The sequence below is a fragment of the Aphanomyces astaci genome, assembly GCF_000520075.1.
Source record: "Aphanomyces astaci strain APO3 unplaced genomic scaffold supercont1.18, whole genome shotgun sequence".
Taxonomy (NCBI): Eukaryota; Oomycota; class Saprolegniomycetes; order Saprolegniales; family Verrucalvaceae; genus Aphanomyces; species Aphanomyces astaci.
Genome location: NW_009798281.1, coordinates 861,908 through 878,002, shown reverse-complemented (window position 1 = coordinate 878,002; position 16,095 = coordinate 861,908). Strand labels below are relative to the sequence as shown.

The window sequence follows — 16,095 nt, the reverse complement described above, 5'->3', positions numbered from 1 at the left end:
ATATCATGCTGACTCCTGTCGTACAATGCGGATTTTGAATAAAAATACAGTTTTGTGATATGTTTGGCCTACATAAATCAAGATAAAATTCTTCCGGATAAAAAGGTCTCCAGTTTTATGAAACGGAGGAAGTACTACAGTAGCTAGCCTACGCATTGTTGGACTGTTCGTTCTGCTTGATCTTTTTGTAGATGGCTTGGATCGTGTCGTGGGCTGCCGTGGGCAACCGCGTGCCAGGGCCAAAGATCGCCCCCACGCCTTGCTCGTACAAAAAGTCGTAGTCCTAACACCCCCACACGTGAAACCCAACTAACTACCCCATTGAAAACTACCTTGGGAGGGATCACGCCGCCACAAATGACCAAAATGTGCTCGGCGCCTTGATCTTTCAACGCTTGCATCAACGCCGGCACCAACGTATTGTGTCCTGCCGCCTACAAATGCCGTCAGAGTATTATAGCATATTGTCTAGCCGATTCTTCGAGATAGGAGGGGGGCACGCAATATGAGCATAAAACAAATACACATCGGCCGATACTCGATCGACCAATCCAAACCAGCCCACGAATCAAGCGGCCAATTAAAGCCTCGCTTCGTCATTGAATCAGTCAGAGTGACTTGTAGATTACTGGTCAATGTGTTGACATCCAAAAGTTAGTACAAACAATCGATCGACGGATGATATTAGCACACAAATCTCCAAAGTTTGGCTCAAAGGCCATATATCCCCATACATTTCTCCATCATTGGTGGACGTGTGTCTCTCTACCTACCTGGGAACTGACGCCCACGCAATGCACGTCCGAATCCACGGCCTGGCGCGCCACTTCTTCTGGCGTCTACAGCATCAATCATCAGATCGTGGGTTTATGTGTAGACCTGTCAACGTACCGAGAAGAGCGGGCCAACGTCCACGTCAAAGCCCAAGTCGGAAAACCCCGACGCGATCACCTTGGCCCCTCGGTCGTGGCCGTCTTGACCCATCTTGGCCACAAGCAGCCGCGGCCGACGCCCCTGGCGCTCGGCAAACAGCTCCACTTCCGCCAGCACGTCGTTGTACTCGCCTTCCGCCTCTGTACCCAAAAACGTATCGCGGTAGGCCCCCGTCACGACCGAACTCTGTATGATATGTCAAAACCTTACAACACACCTATACAAACAGGAATACCTTGGGCACGTGGCGGCCCCAGATCGTCTCGAGCGCGTCGGAAATTTCGCCCACGGTGCAGCGGGCCCGGGCAGCGGCCACCGCCAGCTTGAGCAAGTTGAACTCGTTCGTGCCGGGGCCCGTCGACTCTGTCAGTTTCGCAGAGTGGATCAGTCGGTTCAAACACTCTTGGGCCACAGCTTCGTCACGGTTCTTCTTGGTCTCCTATGCATACAACATTTATATTATTATTATGCATGTAAGAATGTGCATACATTTCGATGTAGCACACCATCAGGGGGGGCTGAATGAAACACTGAAACAATATTGTGCATCAAATTTAGTAAGCACACATATTTCACACCAACTAGGCATTCGATTTACAGTCATCCAGTGATTGAACCCTATAAAGAAACATAAATTGATATTTGTGATACAGAAGTGAAACAGCAATTCGTGAGATGTATACAAGAGTCTCATAGATACAAGGTCAATGTCGTTCTGAGCGATACAAAGACCGAAATATATATTGGCAAGTCGATTCGAAATTGGAGAGTTTGGGTGCTCAATCGAATGAGCAGCACCAAATCGGCAGACAATCGACCAATCAAAACCCACAACTCGAACCAACTGGCCAATCAAATCCACTCTTCGACCAATTCAACATCATCGAATTAGTGTGAGACAGCAATTAGTGTGACATCGAACGATTTTTACATAAATACGTCAGTCAGTTGTGACAGGAATATATATATATATACAGTCGTACGTTGATACGGTTGATCTGCTGCTCGCGGACTTTGGTGTTGTCGATCGAAAGCACGTCCACGCGGTCTTCATTTTGGAGGCGGTACTTGTTGACGCCCACGATCACTTCCTCGCGACTGTCGATACGCGCCTGCTTCTTGGTCGCGCTCTCCTCGATGCGCAACTTGGCCATGCCCGATTCAATCGCTTTGGCCATCCCCCCCAAGTCTTCCACCTACATCGCAACAAATCAATCCATCGTCATGACTCACATGTCGAATTTCTGCCAATCCAAATGCTTGACCCCTCCGCATTGGGCAAAACCAATATATAATAATATTGGTATAGTATAATATGTTCAAGATTAAATGGGATCAAATAGATTCGAAAGCTACTTCGCTAAATCACCCACAAGTCCAAATTTGGGTGAAATTCACAATATAATATATATATATAGCCAACTTCAATTGAGGTATATCTACAGATATAGATATCTACCTCGCGGATGATTTCCATGGCCGAATCGACCAGTTCCTGCGTCAAATTTTCCATCAAGTACGACCCGCCCCACGGATCCGCCACCTAATCCATCCACCAAAGGATCCGAATCAATGAAGGCTTATTTCATCTACATATGTGAACAAATGAACGATCATCTATCGGACAACCTTGGGGATGCCCGTTTCTTCTTGCAAAATCAGCTGCGTATTGCGCGCCATGCGGGCCGAAAACTCTGTCGGGAGCCCCAGCGCCTCGTCGAGCGCGTTCGTGTGCAGACTTTGCGTGCCGCCCATGACACTGGCCATGGCCTCGACTGTCGTGCGGATGATGTTGTTGTACGGGTCTTGCTCCGTCAGCGAATATCCCGACGTCTACCCCCATCACAACACCAAATATATGAAGATAAACACGACGAAACATTGATAAATGAACGAAATCGTACCTGGCAATGCGTACGCAGGAGCAAACTCTTGGGGTTCTTGGGGGCAAACTTTTCCTGGATCAACAGCGCCCACAACTTGCGCGCCGCACGCAATTTCGCCACCTATATATATATGTTGTGTTTATTCTAAACTGGAGCGACATGGAGAATGAATCGACACAACCAAATAATGTATAGAAGAATCATCGGCAGAAGGATTTAGCCAATCAGATTGCAGGAAACCATGATCAACGTTTAAATAGTGTGAGACTTCGATTAGTGTGATACCAATCACCACAGGTCAATACACTTTACATACAAAAGTTAGTACAAAGAATAAATCGATAGATTTGGCGAATCAGCACCAAAGTCCAAAGGACAATATATACTAGTATATTTATCAATATGTCAGACATGAGATGTTGTCGAATCGAGTCGAAACATAAGCCGTCAGTAGAATCGAATGTCGTAACAGAATAAAAACAACCACCTAAGCCAATCAAAACATCATGTCGTGTCGAATTTTTACCAATCCAAACATGGTTTGATTCGGCCAACCCAGATATATACTACTCGTTGTATGGTATAGATTATACAAGCTTAAATCGATCAAATGAAGCGTGTAGTCCGAATTTGAGTGAAATGGCCAATATATACTCGTTGAACAAATCCTCATAGTGGGATTTGGATTGTATTTTTGATCACGAAACACAAATTTACGACCAAAATAAGGAGGACATTCGCACCTCCATGTAAAAGTTCATGCCGATCGCAAAGAAGAACGACAAGCGTGGGGCGACAAGGTCGACGTCCAGGCCCGCGGCCACGGCAGCATTCACGTACTCGATGCCGTCGGCAATCGTAAACGCAAGTTCCAAGCGCGCGTCCGCGCCGGCTTCTTGCATGTGGTACCCCGAAATCGAGATCGAATTGTACTTGGGCATGTACTCCGACGTGTACCCAAAGATATCCTACAAACAATATCGTCGTTACAAGTCACACAAGGTGCACCAAACAACAAAAAAGTTGAAATTTATCACTTTTTAGGGCATATTCGACACAAAATGTCCTGAAAAAGACACAAAATGTTGTGGAAATGATACAAATGGCGTGAAAATGATACAAAATGTCGTGAAAATGATACAAATCCATCGTAGATGATAGAAATACCTGGATGATACGCATGGACGGCTGCGGCGGGAAGATAAACGTGTTGCGGACCATGAATTCCTTCAGAATGTCGTTTTGGATCGTGCCGGCGAGCAACTTTTGATCCACACCTTGCTCTTCCGCCGCGACAATGTACATGGCCAGGATGGGCAGCACGGCGCCGTTCATAGTCATGGACACGGACATTTTGTCAAGTGGGATGCCGTCAAACAAGACCTAGGAGCAGATATGTCAACAAGAAGGCACATCCGTGCATGAAGGTGTGCGTATACCTTCATGTCTTCCACCGAATCGATGGGCACGCCCGCCATCCCCACGTCGCCCTGGACGCGGGGATGGTCGGAATCGTACCCGCGATGGGTCGCCAAATCGAAGGCGACACTCAACCCTTGTTGCCCCGCAGCCAAGTTCTTGCGGTAAAAGGCGTTCGATTCCTCGGCGGTACTGAAACCGGCGTACTACGAGGAGTTTGTGACACACAACCTACGAGAAAGGACGAGCAGCATGGGGAATGTACCTGACGCACAGTCCACGGCTTGGCCGTGTACATGGACGCGTACGGGCCGCGGGTGTATGGAAACACACCCGGCAGTTGAGCGGGGTCCAAGTCCTATGACGGATCAGGTTATTGAGAGGTGGCGAGCAGGGACTGGCGGCACGACATACCTCCAAGTCATCCTTCGTGTAGAGGGGCTTGATGTTGATGCCTTCGGGCGTCTTCCACAGCAGCGCCTTTTCTGGGTCCTTGCCTTTGATTTCCTTGGTCGCCAACTTGGCCCATGCTTCCGGGAGCGGCTTCGCAACGCGTCGAGGGTGCAGTTCTTTACTCATGCACCGGAGTTGCTTCTCCATGCACAACGAGAAGGACGTTGCATGGCTGCGTTGGACGATGGGGCGGACAGGCGCGACGGCCGCCGATACACGCGAGCGCCACATTCGATTGAAAAGTGAAATGGATATACAATACAACGTGTGGTTGCACCCTAACCGCGGTATCTATTTTAACCAATCAAATGCCAGCATTTTCGTGGTAATTAGCTTCAAGGCTTAAATCACAACGACTTGGATTGGCAGGATTTCCACGCGGCATATGGTGGCTTGTTGATGCTGGGGCTGGCAGGATGGTGGAATCGAGCAAAGCGTCCTGTGTGTACATCCTGTACTGGTAGTGCAGATGGAGATGGTGCTGCATAGTGTGGGGATGAAGATGCTCGAAGATGACGATGTGCAGTAAGGAAACGCGCCAACGTCCTGGAGGGAATCTGAGATGATTCCACGCTTCGTGAGATGTGGGGGGCTGAGTGGTATGGACGTATACGAGCAAGGGCCGCGCGGAACCATTTGCATTCGCCATGCTCATATGCATGGGATCACGTGTACGATGCTCAGGCAATCAACTTTGAGATGTTGCTCCAACCTCAGTATACTTAATGGTACAGGTGTACGATGCTCAGGCAATCAACTTAGAGATGTCGTTCCAACCTCAGTACTTACCAGTACTAGATCTCACAGCCGTGTCCTACAGATCTACTAGTACATACTGTATGTGCCACGCACCAAGATTGACATCTCTAGGCCGCACCATGCCAAAGGCACTGGGCTCTCATAGAGATCCCCATTATCTTTGCCCAACGTAACCCGAGCCAATGCAGTCAGGATAAAGATGATGCCCAAGTACCATCATTCCATGAAAGAGTGATGATCTCCACGGAACTTCGTTGGATCGTTCACCGCACATTTGTGATCTATTTTCATATCGCATTATCATCATGTCTGGCCGCCGAGTGGTGCATGATGTGTCCCAACACTTGCTTCTCGTGGTCGGTGGTACGGGCTACGTTGGGAGCAACATCTTACAGCGCGCCGTCCAGAAAGGCATCACCGTGCGCAGTTTGAACCGCGGAGGTCGCCCTGCGTGGGACAACACCCCGTGGCTCGACAAAGTACGCTTCTCTCAATCAACCCACACATGACGTCATGGACTTGACGAAGAGCTACGATGTAGGTGGAATGGTTCCAAGGAGATGTCTTTTCCAAAGAGGACCTACAAAAGGCCGTCGCAGGTAGGACGCGACCTCACCTTGGGATTCATAGACCACTGCTCATTAGGCACGACGGGCGTGATTTCTACTGTCGGTGCGTTTGGAAGCAACGAGCACATGCAGCGACTTTGTGGCGATGCGACCATCGAGGCCGTTCGAGCAGCCAAGGATGCAGGTGCTTGATGTTCTCCATGCCGTCTCTACTTCTTTTTGATCAAATGGACATGCGCAGGCACGGAACGTTTTGTGTTCATCTCCGAGTCTCGTGTCGGCAGGCACATTCCCACGTGGGCGCCACTGTACGGCTACTTTAACGGCAAAGAACGCGCCGAGGCCGCTGTCCGAGCCCAGTACGCTGCTCCCCATTCCTTCCATCTACTCGTGATCATTGTGCTCTTAGTTGACCCTCCTCCTCTTCTTCTATGAACAGCTTTCCAAAGACCGGTGTGTCCCTTCGACCTGGCTTTGTCTACGGCACGCGTCGAGTCCACGTGAACAACACGGACCTGTTCCTGCCGCTGCAACTGGTGGGGGCCCCGTTGTCGTTTGCCGCCCGTCAGGTATGCTGTCGTCGTGACGTTTAACGCTCATGGTGATGATAGTTGGGTCCGGTGTCGGCGGTGCTGTCGCGGGTGCCCGTGCTCGGAGGTGAATTGCTCGCGACGTGTCCTGTGGGTGCACTGGCGAAAGCCGCCGTCTTGAGCGCCATCGCGCCAGTCCACTGCGACGTCTTGGACACGGCCAACATCATCGCGCTAGGGGATTCGTTCCACGAAACAGTCGGCGCTTAATCCCATGTCGTTCTCGTCGTAAATATGACCATGTGTTAGCATAAATGATTGAATTGGTCCTCCATACTCGTCGGGCAGAAACCAGATAGTTCCATATAAGGTAGTCGGTGAGGCACGAATCAATCCCTTATGCTGTATAGTACTAGTAGTGTTCGCCCAGTATATTTGGACATGATATCGCTTCGCAACTGCGTCGCTTACTTGAGGTCATTGTGGGACGCGCATAATGGAGATGTCGGACCTTCAAAATTTCTGAGTTAAGGAGGTATCTTTGAGACTGCAATCCATCAATCAATACTTTGATCCAATCATAATTCAACCTTCAAAATTTATAGCCAATCATACTCCTTTCCTCGATTAGTTGGCGATTTCATCAATCCCCCAAAATCGGCAAATTTGACTAAAAAGCATAATATATATCTCACCCTAAAGTTGTAGAATATGTCAAGGTGTTACCTTTCCGTGATATTACGTATCCGTCCTCGGTTTTCTTCAAATTTCCCAATCCCTCCAAGCCGCGCCGAGGCATCGGATTGGCTAATATCCACTTGTCCTTTCAAAAACAAAATTGATTATAGCCAATCCAAGACAAGTAATTTCGGAATGTACCGAATCTCCAATCCAGTGTGAGGCAAGGTACGTAATCTCATGTGAATCAAGAGTGTGCGTCACGTTGGACAAGTGTCACGACGCGTTGAATTGCATGGATACCATCCACGCAAAGTGATATCCACGTGGTTTGTCTGACCATACAGTATGTCGTGCTTACTATTAGTACTACTAGGAAGTATGAGTTGACGTTGCGGTCGACCCTCCACAACCTGTCGTATTTTTTGTTGACTTGGTTCCAGAATGGTGAAACGCCAAAAGCGCATCAAAAAATTAATACGTGTTCTCAAAGTCGATCTTCGATCCAATATAAGCTCCTGCTGCCACCCAAGCCCTTGAACGGGGTTGGAACTGTTCTACGCCTCAACGCACGCTGTGTGGTTCTACCCTCCACTGGAACGACGTACAGTTAGATCCTTGCGTTGCCTCCCTTTTCATCTAGAGTAATCCTTGGATGTTGTGGCCCCACTTATCGTCGCTGGTACGACACGACACAGCAGCCCATTGCAATGGCGTGAAGCAATGAGATTTCGACCCAGTCCTACCCGTTCGACGTGGAATGGACGTACTTCTGGACAAGGAACCACGCACGCCATCCTTATATCTTCTTGTTTCGCAATTGCCCTATCAACTACACTTATCTACCCCGTGAAGCACTCCTTGCGTTGCCCCTTCCACCAAATGGTACTGCGGCCTCACTCGATGTTTGAATTGGCGCTCTCAATAGTATCCACGCCATCTCGGACATGTCGTACGACGTTGCAATACATGCGCATATTGATATAGTCCAGGATAAACACAACAGCTTATCCACACCTGACGTCAACCACTGGGTGCGTCGTCTGGGAAGTATGATTCGATCGACGTAGCACATAGAGCTGGCGGAACGGGCCATGGTGGGGACGTGTAGTGCGCACAGAGGGGGTCGTGGCACCGTTGAACCACAACGTGCCGGACCAGGTCCACGACGTACATGACGTTGTTGCTCTTGTGGGCGCGGTGGACGTGGTGGCAGAAGCGGTTGTGCATGAGGTGGAACGTAATCGACATCCGGTGGGTCACTTGCCACGCGCGGACGGCCGCGTCGACGCCGTTCGTTCTCGTCGCCAACGCCGTCACAAATGACTCGAGCTGGGGCATCGGCGACGTGCCCCCCCCATTCATGACAGCAGTGCCCACAAGCGAAGGACAATCGTACGGAGCATGTTGAGGCCGAGCTGCCGATGACCGACGGCGACGACATCGAAGGAGTCGACGGCGGGACGAAGAAGATGATGATGTTGTGGGACAAATCAACGTGTGGAGGAAGAACGCCTTGTCCGACGCAGCTGCCACGTGGCAGTCGGGATGTCTGGTCAAGATCCGATCCGAGTTGTATTTGGACGACCACACACACCGAAACGCCCGATTCCTATACAATGGCATATATTGTGAATATTCGCTATAAACTTTTAAAATTCGCATGGATTGTCGAATCCATATTGAATCACGCGTGAGTTCTGATTGGTTGAATATACGTGTCCTCAGAGCCAATCAAATGCACTCAAACTTGGATTAGCCAATAGCGTCGATTCGTGATTCGGGGTCTGGAAAATTGTACCAAATATACCACAATACCCTCAATATATATATATATGTATTGTCCTATAATAACCCCTTTACGAAACACAGAAGTTTTGTAAATTCGATGAAAGCTTATTAAAACCATCGTTTCAGAAGAAATATACACAATATCAACTTGAGGACTGCAAAATTGACACTGGGGCGAGAAATTTGTGCACATATCCTTTAGCCACCAGGGAAATTGAAGCACAGCACACATGTTCGTGTAGAATAGAATTTCGATGGCCCCAAGTGTCTCTCTCTCTTGTCGATGGGATACATGTAGTACAAGGGGTATATATATATATATATACATACCGTGTGTACACGCCCGTGTCCACGAAAGATTGCACTTGACGATCTTTTCCCATCACGTCAAACGACATGTCGTCGCTGCGGTACCCGTCCAGCCCAAAATCGGCCAGCAACTCTTTCACAAACTAAATAAACCCACCATCAACACTACATATAAGGACAATATTCAACAATATAATATATATATATATATTCCGTTCCAATCACAAGAGACTGGAAGACTGGAGCTAGCTTACCTGGCCAGCCTCCAAGTTGTTGGCAAACAAACACCCGTCGGGCACTATGACCACGAGGTGCCGACTGAATTTGTCTGGGGCTGTCGACACCAAGTCCACAATATCGTCGGCCACCGACACTAGGACGCCGTACTTGCGCTAGAAATCAAAATACATGCCACTCAGTCAAGGTTGTTGCATGCATAAGTACATATATATACTTCGAACAAGTAAATAGTCGTAGTCGAGCAACGCAACCTGTAGATTGCAAAGCCATGCAATATATATATATATAAGTCGATTCGAAATTGGAATCAATCGAATGAGCAAACCAAATCCACAGACAATCAAAGATCGACCAATCAAAACAACCCAGATCACTGATTAAGTAGCCAATCAAATCCTCTCCTCGACGAATTCAACATCGAATTAGTGTATGACTGAAATTAGTGTGACATCGAACGACTTTGACATACAAACGTCAGAATGAAGAAGACTCGATCGATAGATTTGGCAAAGAATCCGCCCAAAAGTCCACATTTTGGGTAAAAGAAAGACAATATTTATATATATATATATATATACGAATGTTCGTACATAAAGTTGCACCGTGACCAAATGCTTGAGTTGTCGAACGAGGAGGTCGCCATTGACGTGGGGATTCAAGGCCGGTTTGAATTCTACCCAAGTGGTTCCATATTCATCATGAGCTACGTACGATACCTCCTCAATATGGAAGAGGTATACCGACCGAGATCAAAGTACAAGTGGCATGGGACGTTGTCCTGGATGATCTCGTACACGTGGCGCTTCGTGGGAGGCGTTTGCATGTACATGTCGTAAAACACGTCCACGTCCGACACGAGGAACTTGCGGCTGCTGCGCGTTTCAAACGAAAACAGCTTGAGGTTCTAAAGCAACATGAGAACACGCACGACGAGACGGAGGATAAGAACATGCGTGTACATGTGCGGATCGACGGGCTTGGATGCGGCGGAGAAAGTCGATGGCGGGCTGCTGTAGCGCAAACACGTGATGGACAGGCGCGGTGCCGTCGATTTGACACTCGATGGAATGCCGGATGCGGTAATGGAACGCGGCGTCAAAGGCGGTATTGACCATGGGGGTTGAAGAAGGGTCAGAGGACGGGCGTCCGTAGAACGACACACCAACTGACGTATTGCGAGGACGCTTGCGAAGGAGCGTTGTCCCGCCTGTGGCGCGATCGTCCGTGAGCCATGGAATCGTGGGAAAGGCGGTCTGCAGCACCAACGACAACACATTTGCCTGTGTCACAAGACTGCATCGAAAGCAAGGACGAGTACAATACGACAGCGTAGTGACAATTGTGCTAGGAAATACTCGTCATGACGACATTCACAGGCATACAACGATACATGTACGCACAACTGGGAGGGATCGCGCGCCGTCGTCGACGACGACGGAGGACGCAGGAATGCCGTGATGTGCGCTTCGCGCAGGACCAATGCGCGATGCTTCATGTGGAACAATACCATTTTCTCCGCCGCACGGCATTCCACGTCCACAGTTCCGACATCTTCGTCATCGATGGCCAAGCGCAGCCGAAACCTCATCGGAAAGGTCAAAATGCGCGCATGTTGAGGGTATAATATGCTACAGGTAACCATTTAATTATATGTATTTATAGAGGATTTGAATAGCCAATCCAAGGTGAGGATTTGAGTTCTCTTGGTGTTTGTATGGGACCCCTCTGTTGACAAATTTGAAGATCGTTCTCAATTCCATTCCTCGATTTTTTCGGCCAACGACCTGCAATGGCGCATCGGAAGAAGGTTCTGCTCAAGGTGATCATCCTCGGCGACAGCGGGTAAGCTACACGTGGGAAGCTGATGGGAGTGCAAATATGGAGGATTCAACGCTGATGTAGGGTTGGCAAGACGTCCCTGATGAACCAATATGTGAATCAAAGGTTCACCAACCAGTACAAGGCCACGATCGGCGCCGACTTTTTGACCAAGGAGATCATGAGCGACGAAAAGCTCGTGACCATGCAGATCTGGGACACGGCGGGGCAAGAGCGCTTCCAGAGCCTCGGGGTCGCGTTCTACCGAGGGGCTGACGCGTGTGTGTTGGTGTACGACATCACGAACCCTGCATCGTTCGACAAACTCGACAGTTGGCGCGACGAATTCCTCGCGCAAGCTGGTCCCCGAGAGCCAGGGGCGTTTCCCTTCATCGTGCTTGGCAACAAAGTCGACCAAGAGGCGGAACGAAGAGTACTACGCTCATACCATCATTGTTCTCGTCCACTTACATGTATCCCTTCGGTCTAGGTCTCGACCCAAAAAGCGCAGCAATGGTGCAAATCGAAAAACACCGACCAGGTGCGTACACCCCTTCGATGATGGTCGCGAAGGTCTTATGCGATTATATCGACAGCCCATCTCGTTTTTTGAAACGAGCGCGAAAGAAGCGACGAGCGTGGAAGATGCGTTCCAAACCATTGCCAAGATTGCGCTCCAAAAGGGCCAGGAAGAAAACATGTACGCATCATCCTGATGTTATCTCACACCGTTCTCTCACCATGACGTCGCAGCTTTGTGCCGGCCACGACCATCGACTTGAGCGGCGCAGCGTCCAAGTCCACCAAGGGCGGCAGCGGCAGTTGCTGTTAGTTTGTATGCATTTGTGGAACATGTTGATACTAATGTCATCTCCGCTTGCTGTTAATCCGAAGGCCATTGGTTAACAGTTACGACAGCTTCGCTCGTCATTTCCCAGTAGTAGCGAGTTCACCTTCATTAGCATTTCCGCGTAATATTTCCTAAAATTGCTATGCCAAGCCTTTTTTTTTGCCTTGGGAGTGCTGTATCCACACGGAGTTGTCGACTTCTTCCTGGCTATTGGTCGCGAGCATGTAATGCTTCAACGCGGTCGAAATCTGCCGAGCATTCGCAAAGGTTTCTTCGAACGTCGCCACCTCTGCTCGCACGACCGCTGCGTCTTGTTCTCGTCCCAGTGCTTGGAAGGCATGCCACGCTAGTCGACATGATGCTCACGAGGTTTTGTCATCGTATATCAAACGGCGTTACCGTCTTTGCCACTGGGACGAGGGATGGGTTTACAGGGAAGCGGTTCTGAAACAACTGTTGCAGGTTTGACTTGATGCAGTCGCCTCCTCGTGTCGCAGTCCACACATATATACTCTAGCTCCTGGATCCCATAATCCCCGCAACCGTCGCGGCACCGCACCATCGTCTTTGCCGCCTTCATGAGGAATTAGGTGTTGAGAAAATAGGGATGGCAGTTACAAATGTAACGGTCGATTTTCAGCAATCACACAAATCGATGGATGGGTCGCAGCATCGACTTCGAGTGGCGCTGAAGCCTCATTTCCATCGCTTGCTCCAGCAAGCTGACCTCATTCGTCACACGTACGTACTTCGATGGCAGCAGCTATCCGGAGCTATAAGGTCGACCATGGGAGACTTCCGACGGTAGGTCAGACTACTCGTCAACCAAGGAGATGACAACGGCCAACCCGTTCTCAACCTTCAAGGAATACTGCGCTAGCGTCGAGATTTTGCTTCAGCATGGGACTTCTCGCCAGCACTTTCAGTGTACGTACGTGATGCCTGTTGCTCGCTCATGGAGCCACCATCCCGACAGATTTGTTTGTCGTGTATGCTGTGACCAACCCCGACGGCATCACGCGGTCCGAGTTGTTGGCGCTCATACAAGATCACGTCGACATGAACAACGAAGACGCTCGTTTCTTTGAAAAGACGTACACATGGCTCAAGAAGCACTTTGCATCCACCACCGCGGGCCAATCCTACGATGCTATCGCCACGTTGCTGGCATCACATCCCCAGAAATTGCTGGACCACGTGCACATTAACGTCGACCGATTTCTGGGAAAAGTTGAAGCCAACAATACTGTGCACTGCCTCCTCCCCGACGACTTTGTCACACTCATCCAACAGGATTAAACTACATATAACTGTATCCCAAGTACTACAAAGTACAGTCGACCCATGCATAAGATAGATACACACATCTTCAACCGATGCAACCTTCTTGGTATTGCGTGTATGTTTATTTCTTCACGCCCAGAAGCTTATCAAAGTACATTATTCTATCTAGCTTACACATGAGAAGCATATCAAAGTAAATTATTCGAGCTTTCACATCAGAACCATCACAGTATATTATATTATAGCTTACACATCAAATCAGTTTCCGGGCTAAACCTGTGCATACAGCTACGATCCCAAGCCCCATGAAATGCTTCGCTTTCCTTGGATGGTTGTTTAAATGTCACACGTCACGTCAGTGTGACGATGCTGGGAGGTGTATCCTGCAGTGTCCATGTGGTTGGTCCGAAACGACGGGCTTCGTGTCGTGGTGGGTCTGGGGCGGTCGAACGTCGTCGCCGACCGCTGCGGAGTGTTGTTCAAACTGCTGTTGCGTTCACTATATGACAGAAGCGACGGGTCAAACGTCGGATCTCTCCCTCCCCGTGTAGATGGCCCATATTGGGGCGACGAAGAAGAGGACGATCGGGGGTTCCTGGCTCGGCCTAGCATTCGCTCCAGCTCTTCCATCGAAGCTGGGGACGCCGTGTTGTTTCCTGGGCCGTCAGACGACCCCTTGGCCGGATGACTCGACACTTTGTAGACCACCACGACCACGGCCACGACAAACAACAGCGGCAGGCGCGCCCACCACAGATCCAAGTTGGCCAACGCGGACGACAAGGACCCGGCGGGGGCGGTCGGCGGGAGGAAGCTCTCTAGCACGACAACCGTCGAGTGCGTTGATCCGACGTTCGCCACGACCATGAGGTCATGCGCATGTGCCGCGGTGCCGCCGCCGTCGGTGTCGTCCACGTCGAGGCGAGACAGCAGGGCCACGTGGACGCGACGACGCCACGATAAATCCATGGAATCTGGTCGACTAGCCAACGGATTGACTACGCCAGTGATGTATCGAGGTCGATGGGTGGCCACATCCGACACATTCCACACCGTCAACGTCGACGGCGACGCCACGAAAATGTACCCTGACATTGCTACAATCGCGGCCAAGTTCTGAGGGGTGGTTAAGAGGGCGGTAGAGGGAGGGGGGAGGCGGTGGAGCAGCCGACACGTGCGCGACCGCTCGACGTACAAGTCAAACACGAGGATGTCCCTTGACGCGACGGTGGCGTACATGATGCTGGGGCTGCTGCTGTCGAACGCCAATGCTACGATCGGCGACCGACTTCCTTCGCACATGTAGTGCGCCTGTTCCCCAAGCCGGGACAGTGGAAACAGGTACACTGCCGAGGCTTGGGCGACCGCCAAGAGGTGGCGATGGGGGACCATCGCTCGTATTGGGACGGATGTATCCAAAGTCGTGAGAGTGTGAAGTAACACGCCGTCGTCGTCTAAGATGTGGATGGCATTGTTGATGGGAGGCGTAGCTTGCGTGGTGGTGGAGTTCATTCGCTCTTGTGGCAGGTCGGGGGTCGGTTTTCGGTTCACGAGGAGAAAGTGGAGGGCTTGGCCGTGGAAGGTTGTGCTTTGAGCGGATACAGGCGAGACTTTGTTCTGTGAATCAACGATCGAGTACGAGGAAGTAAGAGTGGAGGGGGAAGAAGGGAGGAGTGAAATCGCTGGCAAGTCGACGGGTACGGACGACGACGACGACGATGTCCAGTCGAATGTGATGTTGACTTTTTGGATCAAGGAATCGCCCCAAGTGCGCACAAGCGTCACATGGGGGGTTGGGTGGAGGCTCAAGGTCGCTGCCAGCACCTTCGGATCGACATCAGGTGAGGGAGCTTCAGGAACTTGGAGGGACGTGACCAAGGTTCCCCCAGGCAAGTCGTAAAAGTGCAATGTGCCGTTCGCAGTGGCAACGAAAAGCAGGGACAGGGGGAGAACCAGCCGTGGATGGGGCAGCCGGAATGGCTGCAGGGCCACCACGCTGAGCACATGACCAGCGTGGCGCTCAACAAACCATCGATGGAATGCATCGTGATGAGATCGAGGGGGCGCACCACCAGATGACGGCGGAACGTCGCATGTTGATGGTGTGGACATGGTTGACTCGGTCAACAGAAACGCTTCTAATTGCTGGTTGATCAAGGCGTCAGCGGTGCCGGCCGAGGCGCGGTCGATGAGACTACCCACAGCCAGACGTCGCAAATCTCGCAATTGTGCCAGTTTCTTCTCTTGTAAGGCGATCATGCGATCCGTATCGGCGAGTTCTACCAGCAATAGTTCCGACTCGGACGACCTGGTTGTAGAACTGGCTGGCGGGTCAATAAAACTGGCAGAAACAGGGATGTCATTCGAGCACGTCGTCGTCAATGTGCCTGTCACGACATGCGCTACAAGCCACGCCATCATGAACATGCTTCCACGATGCCGCATCGTTGCAATGCCTTTTGGCAGGTTTGTCGAACAATTGGAGCGTTCGATTATGGTCCCAACGGGCACTGTAACCGGGTCGTAACGATGTAACCGGAGATTGTAACTGATCGAGTGCCATCAATCCACTATCA

At 50.4% G+C, this 16,095-nt stretch overlaps 7 protein-coding genes across 9 annotated transcripts; 3 read left to right on the top strand and 4 right to left on the bottom strand.

Moving 5' to 3' along the window:
• Window positions 1-54: 54 nt before the first annotated feature.
• Window positions 55-4,927, bottom strand: H257_08419 (hypothetical protein). Its single transcript, XM_009834278.1, has 14 exons — window positions 4,653-4,927; window positions 4,504-4,596; window positions 4,259-4,444; window positions 3,987-4,202; window positions 3,563-3,787; window positions 2,838-2,939; window positions 2,563-2,766; window positions 2,393-2,476; window positions 1,917-2,129; window positions 1,169-1,372; window positions 892-1,119; window positions 774-839; window positions 333-434; window positions 55-283 (listed from the first exon to the last, which is right to left on the bottom strand). The coding sequence occupies exons 1-14, from the start codon at window positions 4,920-4,922 to the stop codon at window positions 149-151; spliced, it is 2,328 nt and encodes a 775-aa protein (XP_009832580.1). The 5' UTR covers window positions 4,923-4,927; the 3' UTR covers window positions 55-148.
• Window positions 4,928-5,731: 804 nt separating this feature from the next.
• On the top strand, window positions 5,732-6,943 carry H257_08418. 2 transcript variants are annotated; one of them, XM_009834276.1, is made up of 6 exons: window positions 5,732-5,929; window positions 5,992-6,049; window positions 6,096-6,203; window positions 6,261-6,378; window positions 6,459-6,588; window positions 6,631-6,943. In XM_009834276.1, the coding sequence occupies exons 1-6, from the start codon at window positions 5,756-5,758 to the stop codon at window positions 6,817-6,819; spliced, it is 777 nt and encodes a 258-aa protein (XP_009832578.1). In that variant the 5' UTR covers window positions 5,732-5,755; the 3' UTR covers window positions 6,820-6,943. The 2 variants fall into 2 exon arrangements, with proteins under 2 accessions (XP_009832578.1, XP_009832579.1); XM_009834277.1 differs by having other exon boundaries at window positions 5,992-6,203.
• Window positions 6,944-8,019: 1,076 nt separating this feature from the next.
• H257_08417 (hypothetical protein) lies at window positions 8,020-11,155 on the bottom strand (the record flags this gene model as incomplete). The annotated part of the gene is made up of 7 exons (XM_009834275.1): window positions 8,020-8,839; window positions 9,349-9,470; window positions 9,582-9,719; window positions 10,158-10,240; window positions 10,312-10,471; window positions 10,527-10,847; window positions 10,964-11,155. 7 exons carry the CDS (start codon window positions 11,153-11,155, stop codon window positions 8,251-8,253), a joined length of 1,605 nt encoding a protein of 534 aa, XP_009832577.1. The 3' UTR covers window positions 8,020-8,250.
• Window positions 11,156-11,331: 176 nt separating this feature from the next.
• H257_08416 (hypothetical protein) lies at window positions 11,332-12,527 on the top strand. Its single transcript, XM_009834274.1, has 5 exons — window positions 11,332-11,409; window positions 11,470-11,818; window positions 11,876-11,926; window positions 11,982-12,085; window positions 12,139-12,527. Exons 1-5 carry the CDS (start codon window positions 11,357-11,359, stop codon window positions 12,215-12,217), a joined length of 636 nt encoding a protein of 211 aa, XP_009832576.1. The 5' UTR covers window positions 11,332-11,356; the 3' UTR covers window positions 12,218-12,527.
• H257_08415 (hypothetical protein) lies at window positions 12,255-12,829 on the bottom strand. Its single transcript, XM_009834273.1, has 2 exons — window positions 12,635-12,829; window positions 12,255-12,581 (listed from the first exon to the last, which is right to left on the bottom strand). The coding sequence occupies exons 1-2, from the start codon at window positions 12,813-12,815 to the stop codon at window positions 12,376-12,378; spliced, it is 387 nt and encodes a 128-aa protein (XP_009832575.1). The 5' UTR covers window positions 12,816-12,829; the 3' UTR covers window positions 12,255-12,375.
• A 34-nt stretch (window positions 12,830-12,863) lies between these two features.
• Window positions 12,864-13,611, top strand: H257_08414. 2 transcript variants are annotated; one of them, XM_009834271.1, is made up of 3 exons: window positions 12,864-12,976; window positions 13,044-13,162; window positions 13,212-13,611. In XM_009834271.1, exons 1-3 carry the CDS (start codon window positions 12,891-12,893, stop codon window positions 13,532-13,534), a joined length of 528 nt encoding a protein of 175 aa, XP_009832573.1. In that variant the 5' UTR covers window positions 12,864-12,890; the 3' UTR covers window positions 13,535-13,611. The 2 variants fall into 2 exon arrangements, with proteins under 2 accessions (XP_009832573.1, XP_009832574.1); XM_009834272.1 differs by having other exon boundaries at window positions 12,864-13,162.
• Window positions 13,612-13,723: 112 nt separating this feature from the next.
• H257_08413 (hypothetical protein) lies at window positions 13,724-16,006 on the bottom strand. The gene has a single exon (XM_009834270.1). The coding sequence runs from the start codon at window positions 15,962-15,964 to the stop codon at window positions 13,856-13,858; it is 2,109 nt and encodes a 702-aa protein (XP_009832572.1). The 5' UTR covers window positions 15,965-16,006; the 3' UTR covers window positions 13,724-13,855.
• Window positions 16,007-16,095: the final 89 nt, after the last annotated feature.

Coding starts and splice junctions, on each gene's coding strand:
- H257_08414 (XM_009834271.1), top strand. CDS start 12,891: ATGGATGGGTCGCAGCATCGACTTCGAGTGGCGCTGAAGCCTCATTTC. Junction 12,977..13,043: donor GCTGACCTCATTCGTCACAC/GTACGTACTTCG, acceptor TTCCGACGGTAG/GTCAGACTACTCGTCAACCA. Junction 13,163..13,211: donor TTCTCGCCAGCACTTTCAGT/GTACGTACGTGA, acceptor CCATCCCGACAG/ATTTGTTTGTCGTGTATGCT.
- H257_08415 (XM_009834273.1), bottom strand. CDS start 12,815: ATGAAGGCGGCAAAGACGATGGTGCGGTGCCGCGACGGTTGCGGGGAT. Junction 12,582..12,634: donor TCGTCCCAGTGGCAAAGACG/GTAACGCCGTTT, acceptor CATGTCGACTAG/CGTGGCATGCCTTCCAAGCA.
- H257_08416 (XM_009834274.1), top strand. CDS start 11,357: ATGGCGCATCGGAAGAAGGTTCTGCTCAAGGTGATCATCCTCGGCGAC. Junction 11,410..11,469: donor ATCATCCTCGGCGACAGCGG/GTAAGCTACACG, acceptor ACGCTGATGTAG/GGTTGGCAAGACGTCCCTGA. Junction 11,927..11,981: donor AATCGAAAAACACCGACCAG/GTGCGTACACCC, acceptor TTATATCGACAG/CCCATCTCGTTTTTTGAAAC.
- H257_08418 (XM_009834276.1), top strand. CDS start 5,756: ATGTCTGGCCGCCGAGTGGTGCATGATGTGTCCCAACACTTGCTTCTC. Junction 6,050..6,095: donor CCTACAAAAGGCCGTCGCAG/GTAGGACGCGAC, acceptor ACTGCTCATTAG/GCACGACGGGCGTGATTTCT. Junction 6,379..6,458: donor GAGGCCGCTGTCCGAGCCCA/GTACGCTGCTCC, acceptor TTCTATGAACAG/CTTTCCAAAGACCGGTGTGT.
- H257_08413 (XM_009834270.1), bottom strand. CDS start 15,964: ATGCGGCATCGTGGAAGCATGTTCATGATGGCGTGGCTTGTAGCGCAT.
- H257_08419 (XM_009834278.1), bottom strand. CDS start 4,922: ATGTGGCGCTCGCGTGTATCGGCGGCCGTCGCGCCTGTCCGCCCCATC. Junction 1,373..1,916: donor AGCAGATCAACCGTATCAAC/GTACGACTGTAT, acceptor TTGTATGCATAG/GAGACCAAGAAGAACCGTGA. Junction 1,120..1,168: donor GGGGCCGCCACGTGCCCAAG/GTATTCCTGTTT, acceptor CATATCATACAG/AGTTCGGTCGTGACGGGGGC.